At 51.3% G+C, this 18,155-nt stretch overlaps 1 protein-coding gene across 1 annotated transcript in view; it reads left to right on the top strand.

The window, feature by feature from the left end:
- PRIMA1 (proline rich membrane anchor 1) overlaps positions 1 to 18,155 on the top strand; it is a 69,577-nt gene that overhangs the window by 7,355 nt on the left and 44,067 nt on the right. Inside the window, exon 3 of the mRNA XM_025392206.1 lies at positions 1,420 to 1,555. Coding sequence (XP_025247991.1) covers positions 1,420 to 1,555 — 136 coding nt within the window. The remainder of the gene's footprint in view (positions 1 to 1,419; positions 1,556 to 18,155) is intronic.

The following is an 18,155-nucleotide window of genomic DNA, read 5'->3' as shown; positions in this document are numbered from 1 at the left end:
AGTTCCCATGCTGGCTCTGCATAAGAAGTTTAACGTGGGAAGCTTAAGCAAAATCCCCAGGCCCAGCTTCACCTGCAAAATTCTGATTTAATCGATGTGGCTCAGGCATGGGTATTTTTTAAAACCACCAGGGAGATTCCAATGTACAGCCAGGGCTGGGAACTGCTGCTGGAGCCCAGCTCACTCCGGCTACCCTTCATCATTGACAGATGAGGAAGCTGAGATTGTGCTGGAAAAACACCACGCCAGGGTTCAAGAGGCATGGATTGTGGCCCAGTTTTTCATATTCATTCATTCATTCACCAAAGATTTAATGGTGGGCATTCCCTTACGTGGTGATTTATGATAGTGAGAGAGGAGAAACAAAGCCTGCCCTGCCCTCAGCGAGCTCACAGTGCCATGGTGAAAATAGGTATGAACCAGGTGACATCCAAATGTAGATTTCTGCCCCTCGAGGGGAACCTGGTGCCAGGAGAGCCCATACAAAAGAATCTGGCTGGATAAAGAGGTCAGAGACACGTCTGTGAGGTCATGGCCAAGCGGAGTCAGGGGCGCAGCAGGGGTAGGGATGGGAGAACATTACCACCACTGGAGCAGCAATTGCAGAGGCCAGGGGCCTGGAACTGAAAGGAGAGAATGAGGGCAGAGAGACGGGGAGCGAGCATGGCGGGGAGAGAGCATGGGATGAGGCGGGGCCAGAGAGGTTGTCAGGGATCGCCCCTTGCAGACCTTGTAAGCCACATGATCCCACGAGGGGTGGGGTGGCATCTGGGGCTTGCTGGGGGGATGGAGGTGGTGCCCTTCCCACAAGACCATCAGGACACCGAATGGAGAGCATCAAGCAGGTTGTTCTGCTCCCTCCGGTCACGTGGGAACACAGGAGCAGAGGCCTCACTGGATGAGGTTTCTCCCCAAGAGAGGGGCCTTGCCCCGGAGTAGACACAAAAAGGCTGTGAGGAGTGAGGGCTGGAGAGAAGGCCAGGGCTTGGCCTTGGGCCGTAGCAAGGAAGACAGGAGAAGCGGCTGGGCCTAGATTACAGAGGAAATAAAGGGTCTCACTCTCCAAGTGTGAGATCCTCGGGCAGCTGCTTCTGCCTGGGCCTCAGTTTACCCATTTGTACAATGGGGAAATTCTACCAGTTAACCTTCAAGTTCTTGTCGACTTCTCATTTGTATCCAGGTCACTTGCCCAGGGTTTCTGGCAAAGCTAGGAAGAAAACCTTGGTCTTCAACCAGCCAGGCCAGCCGCCAACAACATTGTCCCCCTGAACCAATCTGACTTCGATTCTTCCTGCCTTGGTCTTGGAGAGGAATCCCAAGTCCCAGCCTGGCAGGGGACAGGGTGGCCTGGGCTCGTTTCAGCTTCTAGTTGCCTTATGGTCTTCTCCCTCTGTTGGGTACGTGTGCCCATGTTTACAGGTGACGCACGGTGAGCCCCAGAAGTCCTGCTCCAAAGTGACTGACAGCTGCCGACACGTCTGCCAGTGCCGGCCTCCTCCCCCGCTGCCCCCACCGCCCCCGCCCCCACCGCCTCCCAGACTTCTCTCCGCCCCAGGTAGGTAATGGCTCACTCCATTTTCAGGTTTCTTTTTGTGTTTTCCTGGGCCCATGAAGATCCAGTGAGCGTGGCCGAGGGCAGCCCTGCCTTCTTGGTAATTTTCCACTGTCCAAGCAGGAGGGAAGCCAAGGCCCAACTTTCCCCTGCAGTCTGCAAAACGCCTTTCCCACAGCACGCCCCTGCGAGATGGAGAAGGATGTTTCTCCATCAGTTAATCAGATAAAAGTCAATCTCCATTTGATGAGTGACTTGGCCTGGATTGTTCCGAAGGCCAGATCTTTAAAGGGGGCAGCTGCTGGGGACTGGTCTTAAATAGCCCCCCTCCCCCAACACACAGTTCTATTTCTCTATTAGAATTTACATTTAAGGAGGCAGTTAGGGTAGAACCAAAGTCAATGCTCTGGGAGCAAAGTTACAAGATGCCTTTCAGCTATGTGCACCGAATTCTGCTGAATCCTCTCTGTGACTTGTTTGCCTTGGACAATTTCATCTCTGAACAATTTGATTGCGCCGTCATTCAAACAAAGGAGCGTTTCTTTAGCCAGAAATGGCCTCAGCCCTGACCTCTACATGGTAAAGTTCCCTGTTTACAATTGCTACTTGATAAGGTCTCTCCAAAGGAGGTTCTGTATTTCACATGGTTCCTTCAAGTTCCCACCTATAGGATGCCTGTGATCACGTCCGTATCGACCTCATTAAACGCATCGCCATGGAATTATTTGGGATGTATTTTCAATAACCTTGGCACAAAGCTTGTTGTCTGGTAGGCTGTGTTTCCAGCCTCTTGGTCCCCAGTCAGTGATGCAATGTTCTGGAGGATCTTTGCAATTTGTGTGAATTCCTGCATTTTGACTGTGAGGCCTCTATATATCTCCATCCTTCCCTGACACCCTGTGGCCCGTTGCTTCTCAAAGCCTGGCCTTCAAATGACCTGCTTCAGCATAACCCAAAGCACTTGTTTTAAAATGCATCTTCATGGGCCCACTTCAAACCCACTGAGCCAGAGTTTTCGGGGTGGGACTTGGGAACTGTCACAATAACAAGTACTGAGGTGATTCAAATGCAAGTTACAGTTGAGAACCTAGGCCTGCCAGGCCCTCTGTGCCGGGCCTCTGCCGGATCCTTCTATCCCGGGATGCTCACTGGCCTCCTCTCTCCTGAAAGAATCCCTGGGCTTGCACCTACCCTTGGAGATCACTCCTTTCCCTTCCTTTAGAATTCCTCAGTCTCCCACATTTTGGGCCCCACAGCACGTAGCTCCCAGTGGTTTGTATCTGATGATCCACATCCCCCAGCTAGGGTCCCTTCAGGTCATCTTGTGCTCACTGAGCATCTGTGTCAGACAGAGAAGAAGGACCGTCCTGGCCTTCTGGAATCTCAGCCCTCCAAGGGAAGGCCATCCTGTCAGCAACCCACAAAGAGTGGCCTGAGAGAACACAGAAATGGTTTGCCAGGTGCACTGGAAATACCTGAATAGTTAAGCAAAACAGTAGCCCCAGTAAATAGTAACAGGGGTCTTTAAGAATAAACGGGATTGGCCGGACACGGTGGCTCATGCCTGTAATCCCAGCACTTTGGGAGGCCGAGGTGGGTGGATCACAAGGTCAGGAGATCAAGACCAGCCTGGCCAACATGGTGAAACCCCGTCTCCACTAAAAATACAAAAATTAGCCGGGTGTGGTGGCGGGCACCTGTAATCCCCACTACTCCAGAGGCTAAGGCAGGAGAATCGCTTGAACTCGGGAGGCGGAGGTTACTGTGAGCCGAGATTGCGCCACTGCACTCTAGCCTGGGCCACAGAGTGAGACTCCGTCTCAAAAAAAAATGAATGAATGGGATTGTTCCAGGTTGCTAAGCAGGTTGGGGGAAAAGGGCATCCAGGCAGAAGGAAGAGGGTGGACTAAGGCTTGGAGGTGTGGCTCTGTGAGACTCCTCTTGAGAGTCACAAGCCCTTCAGTGGCTTGAAAGGGTGGCCAAGGAGGAGGACCTAGAAGGGCCTGTGTGCCTGGCTGAGCAGATCGCATTTCATCCTATAGGTCATTGTTTGCCAAACAATGACCTACATTCATGCATATCCAAGTACCATCTCTTATTTGCCTTATTTTTTCTTTAAATAAACTCACTTTTGTGTGTATACAAATTAATTTCTTTATCTTTACAAAACTACTGTAAATGAGAAACCAGTACCACTGGCATAAATGGAAGGTGACCATAATAATAAATGCAGTGGAAGCAAACCAAGGTTTTAAAATTCCAGCCTTCTCTGGAAGATTCTGAGCTTGAGGCTCCCTCTCTATTCGTTAAAAAAGGGAGAGAAGTAAGTAGTAGAGAGATGTCAAAGTCATAGTAGCACAGTGCTGAGATCTTCTCTATAAAGTAATTGGAAAGTGTGTAAGAGAATCAAAAGGAGCTCAAGTTTCTTATTACAAGTCTCAATGTGTTCGAGTGCTGGGTCTATGTACCGTCTAAAATCAGCTCCATAACTGCAAGGACATGGACCCAAAGGTTTAGGAAACTGCTCTGGGCAGTGATGAGCCTACAAAGGTGTTAAGTGGGGAAGTGACATGAGTCTATATTGTCTGTTTCAGAAAGATCAGCTGTTTTGACAATGTGGGTTGGATTGGAGTGGATTGGGGTTGAGCTGGCGGACTGGAGTCAGGTGGGGGTCTCTTGAGATCATTCAGACCCCAGACCATCAAAGAGGGCCTGAAACCAGGCTGGGGCTACGGAGATGGGAGGAGGCTAGAGGAGAGTGCTTGGTTGGGTAGAGAGGAGAGAACTCATGCTGAATTTTGGGACTGAAGGTGCTCCTTGGGAGAGGAGAGTAAGAGAGGAGAGCTCTGTATGGCAGGACTTTTTCAGTTTCAAGTAGCAAAAACACATCTTGAAGTGGTTTAAGCAATACAAAAACTAGGGAGAAAGACGTTAGCTTGTGGGCTCATGTATCAGGATATCCAGTCAGCAGGTCTGCTGAATCCATGGTCTCAAATGATGACGGTGTTAGATTTCTGTCTCTGTCTCTATTGCTCTCCCCTGATTTCTCCTGGGTTGCCTTTTCTCTCAGGCTGGCTCAGTTCCTGTAGCTCCAGGCTCCAGCATTCCATCATCCTTACAGTCAGTAATCTCCCTAGGAAGAGACCTTCTGTTTCCCAATAGTCCAAGGGAAGCCCTGAGGCTGACTTTCACGGAATAGCTTGGGTCATGTGCCCACCGGTGGACCAATCATGGTGGCTTGTGGGATAGAATATGCTGGTTGGTCAGGACCAGGCCATGTGACCACCCCTGGAGTTGGGATGTGTGGATAGAGGCTCAGGGAGAGGTGGTTTCCCACAGGAAAATCCGAATAGAAGGGCTATAACCCAAAAATAAGAACATGGCTACCAGGCCAAGAGGGCAGGGGATGTCTACCATAGCCATGGAGTGCCTCAGGCATGTAAGGTGGATTAGACCAGTGGTGGAGAATATGATTTATTCATTCTCTTGGTCCTCCTTGAGCTCAGCCCAGAGCCCTGCACACAAGTAGTGCCCAATAAATGTCAGAGCTACGGCCACATCTACAACTTCTGCCAAAATCATAAAATACGGAGGTAGAGGTTGCAGTGAGCCGAGATCGCGCCATTGCACTCCAACCTGGACAATAAGAGCGTAACTCCGCCTCAAAACAAAAACAAAAACAAAAACAAAAGAAACAAACGAACAACAACAGCAAAAAACAAGTGCCTGCTATATAACCCTGAAGGAATTCGTGTCTCCCAGAGGGCACAGGGCTTCAATGCTGTAGAGCCTCAGCTGTCACTCAACAGGTGTGCACTGAGCTCCAAGTGTGGGGTATGCAGTGGGCAGCAGACAGCTCCTGCCCTCATGGAGTTCATGGTCCAGTGGACTGTCATTTGCAGAAGGTGTTCACAGGAGTGTCCCTTCCTGCCATCTCTCTGGATTCACTGGCTCAAGGCATGCGCCGGTCCTTGTCCCATTGCTCATCTGATGTCCTTTGCATTCTTGCCACTCACAAGGGCCTCTCATTTATCTGGTGAGCATTTGCCAGGCACCTGTTCTATGTCCAACCCTGCGCTGGGCACCCTGAGGGATACAGAGTCACACAGGGACTTGTCCACATCAGCAGGGCCCAGGTCATGAAAGACCAAGTGCTTGGCATAAGAGGCCGATTCCACGAGCCTTTCTTGAGCCTATGTTGGCGTGCTAGCCCTGCTCTTTCCTCCTCATGATTTTAAGAGAGCTAGTTAACCAAAGCCTCAGTTTCTTCCTTTGTAAAATAGGTGCATAGGCTACACCCACCCCATGGGGTTGACTTGAGGGTTCCTGAAAGTGAGAAGTACTTTTGAAAACTAGACAGGTATCCATTGCTGTAATCATCCTGTGGACGCATTCTGATGAAGAGCAGCCTGTGAGTGCCAGCCAGACCTGGGGGATAAAGAGGTGCTGTTGGGAAGGGGATACATAATTCCAAAAGGGGCAGTGAGGGCAGATTTAGGAAGACATGAGAGAATTCCCAGGTAGAATTCCCAGGTGGGAGCAGAGGGAGGCTGGACAGGCTACGAAGAAGAAGGAGTGGCCAAAGCAGAGGCCCAGAATTAGCAGCCCAAGGATCAGGCAGGAAGCTCCCTGCTGAAGTGACATTGATCCACAAGTGTGTTGAGCTTTGGTGTGTGTGTCTGGGATAAAGGGAGAAAAAGGGGAAAGAGAAACACCTATTCGTGCAGGCTTGTGAAGTCCCCCCTAGAAGTAATGACCAGGAACATTTGCAGGGCATCCTTCACTTGGCCAGGCAGGCCTTGCTCTTCATACAGACAGCACTTGCTGCTGCCCTGCCCCTCGGGGCAACCTGCTTGTCCTGGCTGGCCCAGGCCTCTCTAGGTTTTAGCCCCAAAGGTCCTGTGCTCCAGGAAACCCCTCAGTCCTGGACAAACTGGAACAGCGGGTCACCCTACTGCTGGGCCACCCTTCTGCTGGCAAAGGCAACAGTGGTTTTTCAAGTTGTTTTTTGTTATGTTTATTTTGGGGGTGTCTGTTTTGTTCTAATTTGCCACGAATTTTTTTTTTCTTTTTTTGAAAAGGAGTCTCTCTGTCACCCAGGCTGGAGTGCAGTGGCACAATCTCAGCTCACTGCAACCTCTGCCTCCCAGGTTCAAGTGATTCTCTTGCCTCAGCCTCCCTAGTAGCTGGGATTACAGACGTGAGCCACCATGCCCGGCCAATTTTTGTAGTTTTAGTAGAGACAGGATTTCACCATGTTGGTCAGGCTGTTCTCAAACTCCTGACCTCAGGTGATCCGCCCGCCTCAGCCTCCCGAAGTGCTGGGATTACGGGCGTGAGCCACCGTGCCCGGCCACCATGAATCTTTTGAGAGTCCTGACTTCCCTCCCCCACTTCATTGCTGGAGGGGGCAGCGTGGCCTCCTATTCCTCTGTGGCGGGCCCAGCTGTGTGCCCTACTCCCAGCAGCCCTACCCTGTGCCCCGCCTGCCTTGGAGAAAGAGCATGGAAAGGGATCTAGTGAAGCGGAAGGTTCTTGAGCAGCATCTCCACTTTCTGCCCTTCGGTTTTTCAGGCTCTGCCCACGACCCTCACTTTGAGTCTGGGCACTCGACCAGGGGTTCTCCAGCTTGAGCTTGTATCAGAAGCACCGGGAGAGCTTGTTTAGTCCCAGATCACTGGAGCTCATCCCCAGAATTCCTGACTCGGTAGGTCTGGGGTGGGGCCCAAGGACCTCCATTTCAATTCCATTCTCAGATGATGCTGACGCTGTCGGTCGTAGGAGCACACTTTGAGAAACTGTGCTCTAGGGAATGACAATCCCAGCAAGGGGCTCTGGGGCCAGCCCCAGGCCTTTCACTCCTAACTCAGACCCTGGCCATGTCACATTGTCTCAGAGCCTCAGTTTTCTCGTCTGATTCCTGCCTGCACAGGCATTGTCACGAAGGTTAGAAATCACCCAGGCCGTCCTGGGCAGAAACTTTGTGCTCAAAAGGTGGTGTTACAGAGCGGAGGCTTGGAGCCTGGCTTCCTGCCCTCTAGACCTGGGCTCCAACCCTTGTTCATTAGCTAAGTGATTTGGGCGAGGAATCCTTAACTGCTTGGAGCCCCAATTTCCACACGTGTGGAATGGAGTTAACAACCCCACCTGCTGCACATGGGTGGTTGGAAGGATTTGATGCCCTAAAACTGACACAGCACAGAGCCTGGAACCCAGTTAACACGTGATAAATGGCAGCTCATAAATAATTCTAATGCAAGCAGTAGAAATGAGAACAGGTCACTAACCTTCAGATTGGGAGTTGCTTCTGCAGGGTTCCAGCATCTGTCTGCTGAGATGGGAGCATCAGATTAGTAACTCTGAGGATGAGATGGGCTATCAAAGGAGGTGTAGACTCCCTTGGATCTTCAACAGGAAAGAAAAGGTTTTCAGAGAGTCCCACCTGTGTCTCTTCCGGGCAGCCCTTGCCAGGCATGTGATCCCCAGTGTCAACTGGAGTGCCCCTGGTGAAGGTATTTCTGGAAGGCACGGGTGGGCATGAACCCTGGCAGAGCCAGAGGCCTGCTTGTGGCCTGAACAAAAAGCCTTCAGCAGCCGCCAGAGCCCAGGACCTGGGCTTGCTTTGTAAATGTCAGCCGTGGCCCGCCCATCCCCGCCTGTGACTCAGATGGCGGAGGCCATGGAAGGAGATGTGTACCAGCCCTCAAGCAAAGCACATACACCCCCTCCGTGAGACCTGCTTCCAAGGCTGATGGGGCCAAAAATAGCTGTGGCAGAACAGAGGCGTGAGCCTGCATTTCCATAGTGCCTGTCTTGAAGGAGTTCAAAGCACCGATAGAGATTTTATTGGGGCATTAATTTTGTTCTTGGAAAAATTGGAAGGAGGTTAAGTGACTCCTCCAAGGTCACACAACATGGGTGGAGCCAGGAATAGGGTCACCTGGTTCTTCTCCTGTGTGCCAAAGGCCAAGTTGCAACAGAGAAAGAGACAAATGGGACTGCGGAAGTTCTGAGATGCTTCCTTTTTCTCACCCAGGACACTAGAAAGAAACCAATACTTAGTTCCCGGAACTGTTGGAGAGAAGCTCTGCTCTCCTCATCTCATTTAATCCTCAAACCCTTCTTTGTAATCGGTGGTATTATTGCCAATTTTTATGAGGAGCTCAGAGGTTCAGAGAGGGTGAGTTACTTATTCTAGGCTGCCCAGCTGGAGAGGAAGGGAGGCTATTCAAGGCTATCTGATTACTTCCTGCTGTGGCCCCTGCCTAAATCTTCCCTCCACTGCTGAGAGGCAGCTTCAGGGACCCCCTACTTTCCTTTCCTTCCCTGGGCCTCACTCCTTCCTGTCTTGGAGCCTTTGCATATATAGTCCTTCTGTCCACCAGCCTCCCCCTCGAAGTAGAACCTTAACTCGTGCTGATCTCAGCTCAGATTCCCTTTCTTTCTTCAGGAAGACCTTCCTTGACTTCCACAAATGTCACACCAGTCCCTGTTCTGGTCATTTACAGCTGCAGAACGAACTATTCCAAAAGCTACAACACCTACGTATTTTCTTTCTCTTGCTGCTGCAGGAGTTGACTGGCTCCCCCTGGAGATCCCTGCTTGGGGTCTTTCATGCAACTGTAGTCTGTCAGTCAGGTCCGGGGCCACCATGAAGGCTTCCTCTCCCATGTCTGGTGGTCGATGCTGGCTGTAGATTGGGTCCGCAGCTGGAGCTGTTCACTCTAACACCTCCATGTGATGCCGCCTTGTGAACTGGGCTTCCTTACAACATGGTGGCTAAATCTGAAGTTTGAGAGGCTGATGGGAGCTGTATCTCTTTTGATGATGCAGTTGAGGAAGTCACCCAGCATCACTTCCACTGCATTCTGTTTTTTAGAATCAAGCGACCAGGGCTGGCTCATATTCAAACAGTGGGGGATTAGACACCGCCCGATGGAGGAGTGTCAGAGGAGTTGCTTACATTTGGAAACCATACTGCCCTGCATCCACCTGCACACACACACATACATGCACACACTCTTTGAATTTTTCATTTTCCTTTGTAGCAGTTATTCCACCTTTGAATATGTAACTAATGACTTGACCGATGCTTGATCCTTTGTTAGACATACACAATTGTCCAGTGTCTGCTGGGTCCTCAATGATGGCCCCAGATCTTTAGCACATGCCTGGCACATCGTGAGTCCTTGGTAGCTACTAGTTCACTTGTCTTACAGATACTGTTGAATATCTGGTATATGCCAGGCACTAGGTACTAGGTGCTGGGAATATAGTGGTGGACAGAACAGAAGGGCCCTGCCCTGCAGTCACAGAGCTGGTAGGTTGATTGCTCTGTGTGTGCACTGGAGGGGGCATGGGATGGTGGTATAGGAAATAAGCAAACCAAAACTATTACAGGAAAAATGGAAGATAACGTGCTACAAACATAGAGAAAATCATACGATTTGATAGGGGTAACTGGGTGGCTGCCTGAGTTATGTGGACCGGAGATGGCATTTAAGCTGAGAGCTGACCGAAAGGGAGTGGCTGGAGGAAGATCTGGGGGAAGAGCTTTCTCATCACAGGGAACAGCATATGCAAGGTCCTCGTGTGGAGAAGCACTCGGGGTGTGTGAAGGGCCAGCATGGCTGCTGCCTGCTACAAGGGAAGACTGCAGGAGGTGAGTCCACGGGGAGGCAGTGCCCGGACCGCGCAGGGCTGTGGAGGCTAGAGAAGGAGTTTGGATTTTAGCTGAAGTGCAGCCAGAAGCCAGCAGATTTTGAGTAGGGGGTGTGGCACGCCCTCGTGCACTTTGCAGAGACTGACTCCGGAGAATGGAAGGAAGGGGAAGAGTGGGGGCTGGGAGCCCAGTGAGGAGGCTGTTGCCATGGGCCAGGCGAGTGATGGTGTAGGGAGAGATGGTGGTGGTGGGCTGGACCCAGGGTGGAGGCAGGAGGAGGTGTCACACCCTGGTCTGAGTTAAGATCATTCTGCAGCAGGGACTCACTCAGTGATGGCTGTGATTGTAGGGGGAAGCGGAAGCAAGAATGCTGCTAGGTTTTGAGGAAGGACTGTGGAAGAAGCCTCCAGATGTCACTCAGCGCTCCATCTCCTTGTCCTCCTGACGTCTGTGATCCCATGAATGGGACGATGAAGCAGACTCAGGTGGTGCCGGGAAGGTGGTGGCTCAATTCCCCCACCCCCACCTCCAGGGTGTTTTAGCTGCTGCCAGCAGAAGGACCGTGGCTCTGGGACATTCGCACGAATCCAAGGCTAGGCTTCATCACCGTAAAATGAAGTCCCTGCTGCTGGTGCAAACTAGAGTTGTGATGAGTTTCCGACTAACAAAAGAGGAGGTCCAGGCCTTGTGGTCCACAGAGCTGAGCGACAGGCACAGCAGGTGAAGCCAGTCCCCGTGACCCGCCTTCCCTGCAGGCGACAGGCTCCTTATGAAACCTCATGAATGCCGCTGCCCTAGCCCTTGGCTGGACGCAGTGTGAGCCTGTGACGAGGGACTGTGGGCATCAAACACGGGCCATGTCACTTTGAATGTCTACTGCTTCAAGGGCTGTGTTCATGCCCAGCTCACTGTTGCCATTGATTCGGGCCTCGGGGTGTTGGATGCTCGTCTTTTGCTGGATCAGGGTTTGTGCCCTGTGATCCGCTTGCCTGGTCTGCAAGCAGGAAGGTCTGGAGGCCAGGCCAGGCTCTCGCTCTTTCCAGATGGGTGCTGGTCACGCAGCCTCTCTGAGCTTCAGTTTTCCCATCCTCCAAAGGGGGTTGTGCAAATTACACATGCAAGGGCCTGGCCCAGCCCTGGAACGTTGTCCACTCACAGTAAGTGAGATCTCTTGTCACTATATAACCCTTGCTTGGGCAAAGTTCTTATCCAAACTGGCCTCAGCTCCCTCATCCATAAAATGGGCTGACTCTGCCTTGCATTCCCTTCTGTACAAAGCACAATGCAGATATGAACATGATTCCTGTCTCCAGATGAGTCTGAGATCCATAAGAGCCTCTAGAATTGCTGGCCTTTTCAAAAAGTGATCTTTAGACGGTTGCGGTGGTGCACACCTGTAATCTCAGCTACTCAGGAGTCTGAGGCAGGAGAATCACTTGAACCCCAGAGGTGGAGGTCACAGTGAGCCAAGATCGCACCACTGCACTCCAGCCTGGATGACAGGGTGAGACTCCATCTCAAAAAAAAAAAAAAAAAGTGATCATATCTTTTTTAAGTACTGAATTTTCCTTTCCCAATGCAGTAAAAGGAATTGTTTCAGTCTTCTGTTTAAATATTTGTGTCCAGCAAATAATCAAAGCTTGCAAGTTTGAATATATTTTAATTTGCTCGACAAACCTTTGCTTATTGATTTATTGAACATTTACCAAGGTTGTGCCATGGCAGGTTCTGGGACTACAAAGGTGAATTCAACACAACCCTGCCCTCGGACCCCTGCCTCTAGTTGGACACTTGAGCCCTGGCTGCATGTTGACAACACCTGGGGACTTTAAAGATACCTGATTCCCAGGCCCGCCCTACAGGGGACTTTCAAGCTGCCCCAGGTGATGCTCGCGTGAATCAAGGTTGAGACTTTTGGCTGAAACCAGTGGCACAAAGTGACCTGTATCAAAATAGGAACAGGTGAGGTGTGATGGAACTTAGACCCAAAAGGCTGGGGGAGTTGCAGGCAAAGAGGTGGGGAGGACACCGCACCTTCTCCGTGGCCACCTGCTGCCACCACTGCCACTAGGATGTTTGCAGGGGTTAGGCCCAACTCAATCCTGCCCTCCAGGAATTCCGTGTCTTATGTGGAGTCTGGACTGAGACTGAGGTGGAAAAGGGAAACATGTCTCTTCAAGAGGCCGCATCCAGGCCCGGCATATGCTTCCTGGGTGCCTTTTTTTAAAAAAGTTTTTTTTTTGTTGAGGTAAAATTCATACAATGTAGAATTCACCATTTTGACCATTTAAAAACATACAATGTAGGCCAGGGGCGGTGGCTCATGCCTGTAATCCCAGCACTTTGGGAGGCCAAGGCGGGCCGATCACAAGGTCAGGAGATCCAGACCATGGTGAAACCCCGTCTCTATTAAAAATACAAAAAATCAGCCAGGCGCGGTGGCAGGCGCCTGTAGTCCCAGCTACTCGGAGAGGCTGAGGCAGGAGAATGGCGTGAACCTGAGAGGTGGAGTTTGCAGTGAGCCAAGATCGCGCCACTGCAGTCCAGCCTGGGAGACAGAGCAAGACTCTGTCTCAAAAAAACAAACAAACAAACAGAAAAACATACAATGTAAAGGGTCTTTACTATATTCACAATGTTTGCAACCATCACCACCATCTCATTCCAGATCATGTTCATCACCCCTAAAAGAAACCCATACCTACCATCCCCTGCAACCACTGACCTTCTGCCTGCCTCCACGGATTTGTCTGTTCTGGACGTTTCACATGAACCTGAGTGTTCAGAGGCAGGTGAGCACAGCAGTCCAAGCCTCAGTTTCCTGATCTGCTAGTGGGGATGATGGCTCCTTCCTCGCTGTTTCCAGGCAGAATGGAGGGGGGTGTGTAGGGTCAGCCTACCACCTAGTGTGAGGCAGGTCCTCGGAGGGTGTGGCCTCATAATGGCAGGAGATTCTGCAGGATGGGGAGTGTGATCCTGGCTAAAAGTCCCCACCTTTGGGCTCTAGTGCTAGCTCCGGCACCCCTGGAACTCTGGCCTCGGATGGCATTGTTCTGTGATTCCCAGCATGGGCTGTGACGCAGGAACAGTGAGTTGACATTTACCTTGGCACAAGTTTGCTGAAGGGTCAGCCAACCCTTTGCTCCTGACCAGGACCCCACCCCATGGTTCTGGGCTCTGGGACCTGATAGTGCAGGGCATTCTCTAACTTCCCATCTCTTTCCCTGTTCTTTCTCTCTCCAGCAGCAGGGTCCACAGTGAGACTCCCCTAGTTAGAACCTTGTGACCTTGGGAAAGCCTCTTAACATGGCTAATCCTCAACTTCCTGATCTGTAAAATGGGACTCAGCCCACCACTTACTCAGTTGGATTGTTTTGAATATTCAGTGAGATAGACATATTAATTAGTTAGCCCAGGGCTTGGCATACGTCGTTCTTAATAAGTGTAGCTGTTGTGACGTTTACTGTTTCTGATCAGTATCACCTTCTTACTCTGCCCACCCCCTTCAGGGCCTTCCTCTCTCTTTGGCACAACTTTCTCTGCCCAGACGATCTCGTCAATTATTGCAGACGTTAGTCATGGCGACATGAGGTTGGTTCAAGTCTTGTAGGCCACTCTACCCATCAATGGGCTCCAGGACCTGATGCCCTGTCATTTGTTCATCTGTTCATTCCTTCATTGAATCTCTCCGCTGTGTCCCAGGCACTGGGTAGAGATGAAAATAAAGAAGATATGGTCCTTATCAGTTAATCAGTTTGTATCTTATTTTCCTTCTTCATTTCTTCTTCTTGGGTTGCAAAACTTGACTTGGCCATGCACACTGAGGACATGAAACCCAGTCACTGGTTTTGATTGTTTTGGTTTTGCTCTTCACGGGAAAATATTAAAGTGGATGTCTGCAAGGGATCTTTGCTGGGTGTGGGGATATAAGTGGACTCATTCACCTTCAGGGCTGAGGAGTGTCTGCAATTTGTTTATCAAAGGTTCGTTGAATTCTCTGTGTCATGCTGCGTGTGAGGCCACAGGATGCAGTGATGACTAGAGTGAGGCTCCTGCCATTGCTGCACCCAGCTGTGTCCCGTGGTTGAAATCACTGATGTGTCTGCAGCAGGCAGTGACAAACTCACTTGGGTGGGAGAGATGCTGGCCTTGAAGGGAGCCAGTAATTCCTTGGGTATCACCTGATGCTGGCTCCTGGAGGCTAGAGGCTGGCTTCTTGTCATCCAATCATCCATCTCTCCCAGCACATCTGACCCTGAGGTGACTCACACTCAGAAGGGCCAAATGACTTTCTCAAGGCCCCCACCAAGGGAAGGCTCTGGGACCCGGACCCAGTCCCAGGTCTTTGGAATCTGAGTCTTGTTTTCTTTGCCTCTTCTATTACCCAAGCACAATAGATGCCCTGAGCCATGTCTCAGGCAAGGGTGCTTTGAGGACATGTTCATTTCTTTGAACCATGAGGAGGCATTGGTTTACTACCTTAGTGTCAAGAGTAGATGAGCATCTTCTGAAAAACTGGTCTTTAAAAAATCTAGAGTCACTGTGCCTTGTGTAAGTGGCCTGCCTCCCTCTTTGGATGCTATCTGGAAAGGTGGAGAAAAATGTGTGGCCCTGGGTGCAAAGGACTTTTGGCTTCTCCTTTTCTTAGCAGCTTCATGTTGGGTTCAGTTTTAGGTCACTACCCTCATTTTATATATTATCGATCAAGGCAAATTAGAAAATCATCAAGTAAAATAAATTACTTAGAAAGCGTAATTTCTTGGGAAGAGAACTTTCAGCTGGTCTTTGGCGGACTGCAGGGATGGAGCGTGAGGGTCCTGAGAACTGGGTATGCTAGGTTTGGAGGTCTTCAGTGGTTTCCCCCAAAGTGACTGATCATTAAGAGGGAGAGGAAAAATGTCTAAGGGACATTAATTTGAAGCAAGGATACTTTCATTTGCAAGCTTATTCCCATGGTACTGATACAGCAGTTACACCTGCACTTTCTTTCCCTAAATTCAAGTGACTTGGAACCCAGGTGCCATACTATAGCTGTGTGGCTTCAGAAAGAAGCTTTGCCCTCATGTAGACCTCCTTTTCCTCCTCGGGCTGGTGACAGGGTCAAAATAATATGTTCAATGTTTACAATAGTGTCCAGTACAGGGTGGCCACTCTGCCAAGGTTAGTTAGCTCATCTTGTCATGAAATTCATCTAGGATGTCCCATTTGTGTCCAGGACAAAGCAACCAGGCTGACCTATTAAGTGTCTGATCCGATCCCTGAGGACAGGGACTGTTTATGCCTCTGTGTCCTCCGAGGCAGCACAGGGCTGGACACATGGAAAGTGCGTGCTGAGTGTTTGCGTAAATGAATGCATGGCTGGCTGGATGACAGCGATGAAAGATCAACTCTGGAAGAGAAAGGAGGTAGGGAGGGGGCTTACATTTTGTAAGAGCCTGCCATTTGCCTGGGAGCATTTGGGGCCACGTCTTGGTTTTGGTTTCTCCAGGAACAGATGCTGAGACAAGGATGTAAGTACTAGTGGCTATTTGAGAAGTGATTCCAGAAAACACCAGTAGGGCGTGTGGGGGGGACTCAATGGGAAAGGGACAGTAGCCAGTAAAGGGTGCTATGTCAAACCAATAACCCCAGCTCAATTCCCCAAGTAGCTCTGGGAAACGGTGCCTACATACCTGAGAGTTACCCCAGGGCATATATGCACCGCCTCCCACCAGGCACAGTTAAGAGCTGGTCCAGGAAATGCGGGAGTGTCACTTCCCTGGGCAGAGATATGTGGCCAGAAGGCACCAGCAGCATCTGCTAAAGGCAATCACCTTTTTCCGCTGTGACTGCCATGGGTGACCTGACATCTCTCGCACTGGATGGCTCTCTTCCCTCTGCGGCTCTAGCTAGGAGTCCACACCTCTCTCTCCTACTCAGAAAAGTGCATCGGCATTTCAGCAAGTGTTCTCCTATCATGGGGAGACCTAAATTATATATTTAAAGAGCAGTAAATCACTCACAAACATTTATTCATTCAACAAATATTTATAGAGCACTGAGTGTGCCAAGCGCTACATTGTGGTCACAGACTGAGGATGACGCAGTGGAGAAGACATGGTGAACCCATAGGGAAAGTTCACGGGGGAAGATCAGGGTTCTGTTTTTTCTCATGTGGAGTTTGAGATGCTTGTGGACAGCTTTGGGGGCGGGGGGGCAGAACATGCAGGAATTGCAGGCTAAACGATCCCCAGGGAGGGGTTGGCTGAGAGGAGAGGTGTCCGACCAGGGCAGGGGTCCTGGAGGAGGTGCTGGCTGGGCTGGGATGGGAGACGATTCTCCAGCTGAAGGCGGGGGTGGGAGAAGGGAAGAAGGGCGGTGCTTCCACAGAGGGACCTGCAGGTTGGAGGCCAGAGAGCCTGGTCTGTCCTCTGAGAGATGAGCCAGAGGGGTGAGGATGGGCCGAGCCTGGCAGCCTGCAGATTCTGGACTTAGTCTCCAAGCAGGGAACAGTGGCTTGGGTCAGGCAGTGGCTTGCGATTAGAAGGGTGGGAGTTTGAGAACCTTCAGGACTCAGTGACCGACCAGATGTGGGATGAGGGAGGAGGACCGCTAGGTGCCAATGTCTGATTGGATGCCTCTCTCGGAGGAAGAGTGTGACACATGGAGTAGTCCCACGTTTTGTCACAAGGCATTGGAGATGCCATGAGACAGCAGAGGAGGCATTGGCTGGTGCCTCTGGAGTTGAAGGCAGAGGCCCAGGCTGGCCTCAAGGATGTGGGGTAGAGGCACTAGTGCTATGTCTCCAAAGCCATCAGAGATCACTGGGGAGAAGAGACAGTGGGGACCGAGCCAGCAGAGGATCAGAGGGAAGGAGAAGAGCCAACAACTGTGCTGGGACCTTGTGAACCAAGAGAAGGAGCTGAGGACTGGAACTGCTCACCGATTAGCGATTAGCAGATGGGGCACGTATCCACCCCACCCCCACCCCCACTGCCCCTTTACCGGCTCCTCCCTCAACCTTCCTCAAGGCCTGGTGCCTGCAAGCTGCAGAATAGACTGGAAGGAAGGAGGAGGGAGCAGCCAGTTCTGAAACAAATGGCGTCTTCGGCTGGGGACCATGGAAGACAATCTGTGTCATGAGCTTCAATAGTCCAGGGAGGCTTCAGGGAGGAGGCAGAGCTCACTGCAGGTCTGGAAGGTGGGGAGAGATGAGCTCAGCCTCAGAAGGGTGAGCTGGCCTCCCAGGGTGGGCAATGGCATGAGCAAAGGTCAGGGAGCAGCATGGGTGTGGCCAGAGATGACCAGGGACCCCCAGTGCTGTCACAGGTATGTGCACTGGTGGGGGGTTTAGAGGTAGAGTCCCCAGGATGCTGGGAGCTGAGGCTAGGGAGGCAGGGGGCAGTGCTGGGGCGGCAGACTTTTATTCAGTCAAACATTTCTTGAGCATTTCTGTATCTTAGGAGCCTGTAATACACTATGAAACAAAATAGATGCTGAGTTCATATGCTGGCAGGGGACAGAGGGACCAGAAAGCCACGGATATGCTAGCCCCGCGAGCTATTCAGTGTGCTGGAGGCAGCAAGTGCAGCAGAACAAGCTGGGGTCGGGCCAGGTGGCGATCTGAGGAGAGGGTGGCATTTGAGTGGAGGTTGGTGGAGGTGAGGACCAGTGCAGGCTGGCACCTGGGGAGACTGTCCCAGCAGAGAGGACAGCCAGGTCTGAGGCCTGGGGTGGAGGAGCAGCAAGAGGCCTGTGTGGCTGGAGTGGAGTTGGGGGCAAGACAGGAGACAGGATGGGACAAGCAGATGGAGTGGGGCCTACACACCCACGGAGGGTGTTTCTTGACTCGGTGTGAAGTGGGGAGCCTGTGTAGGGTAGGGCTGAGGACGGGAACGATCTGACTCGTTCCTCATTGGACACTCTGGCTGCTGTGCTGAGATGAGACTGTGGGGGTCAGGG

The sequence above is a fragment of the Theropithecus gelada genome, chromosome 7b (assembly GCF_003255815.1).
Source record: "Theropithecus gelada isolate Dixy chromosome 7b, Tgel_1.0, whole genome shotgun sequence".
In the NCBI taxonomy this organism is placed as follows: Eukaryota; Metazoa; Chordata; class Mammalia; order Primates; family Cercopithecidae; genus Theropithecus; species Theropithecus gelada.
The sequence above is the reverse complement of the archived record's forward strand: the minus strand, read 5'-3'. Positions and strand labels throughout refer to the sequence as shown.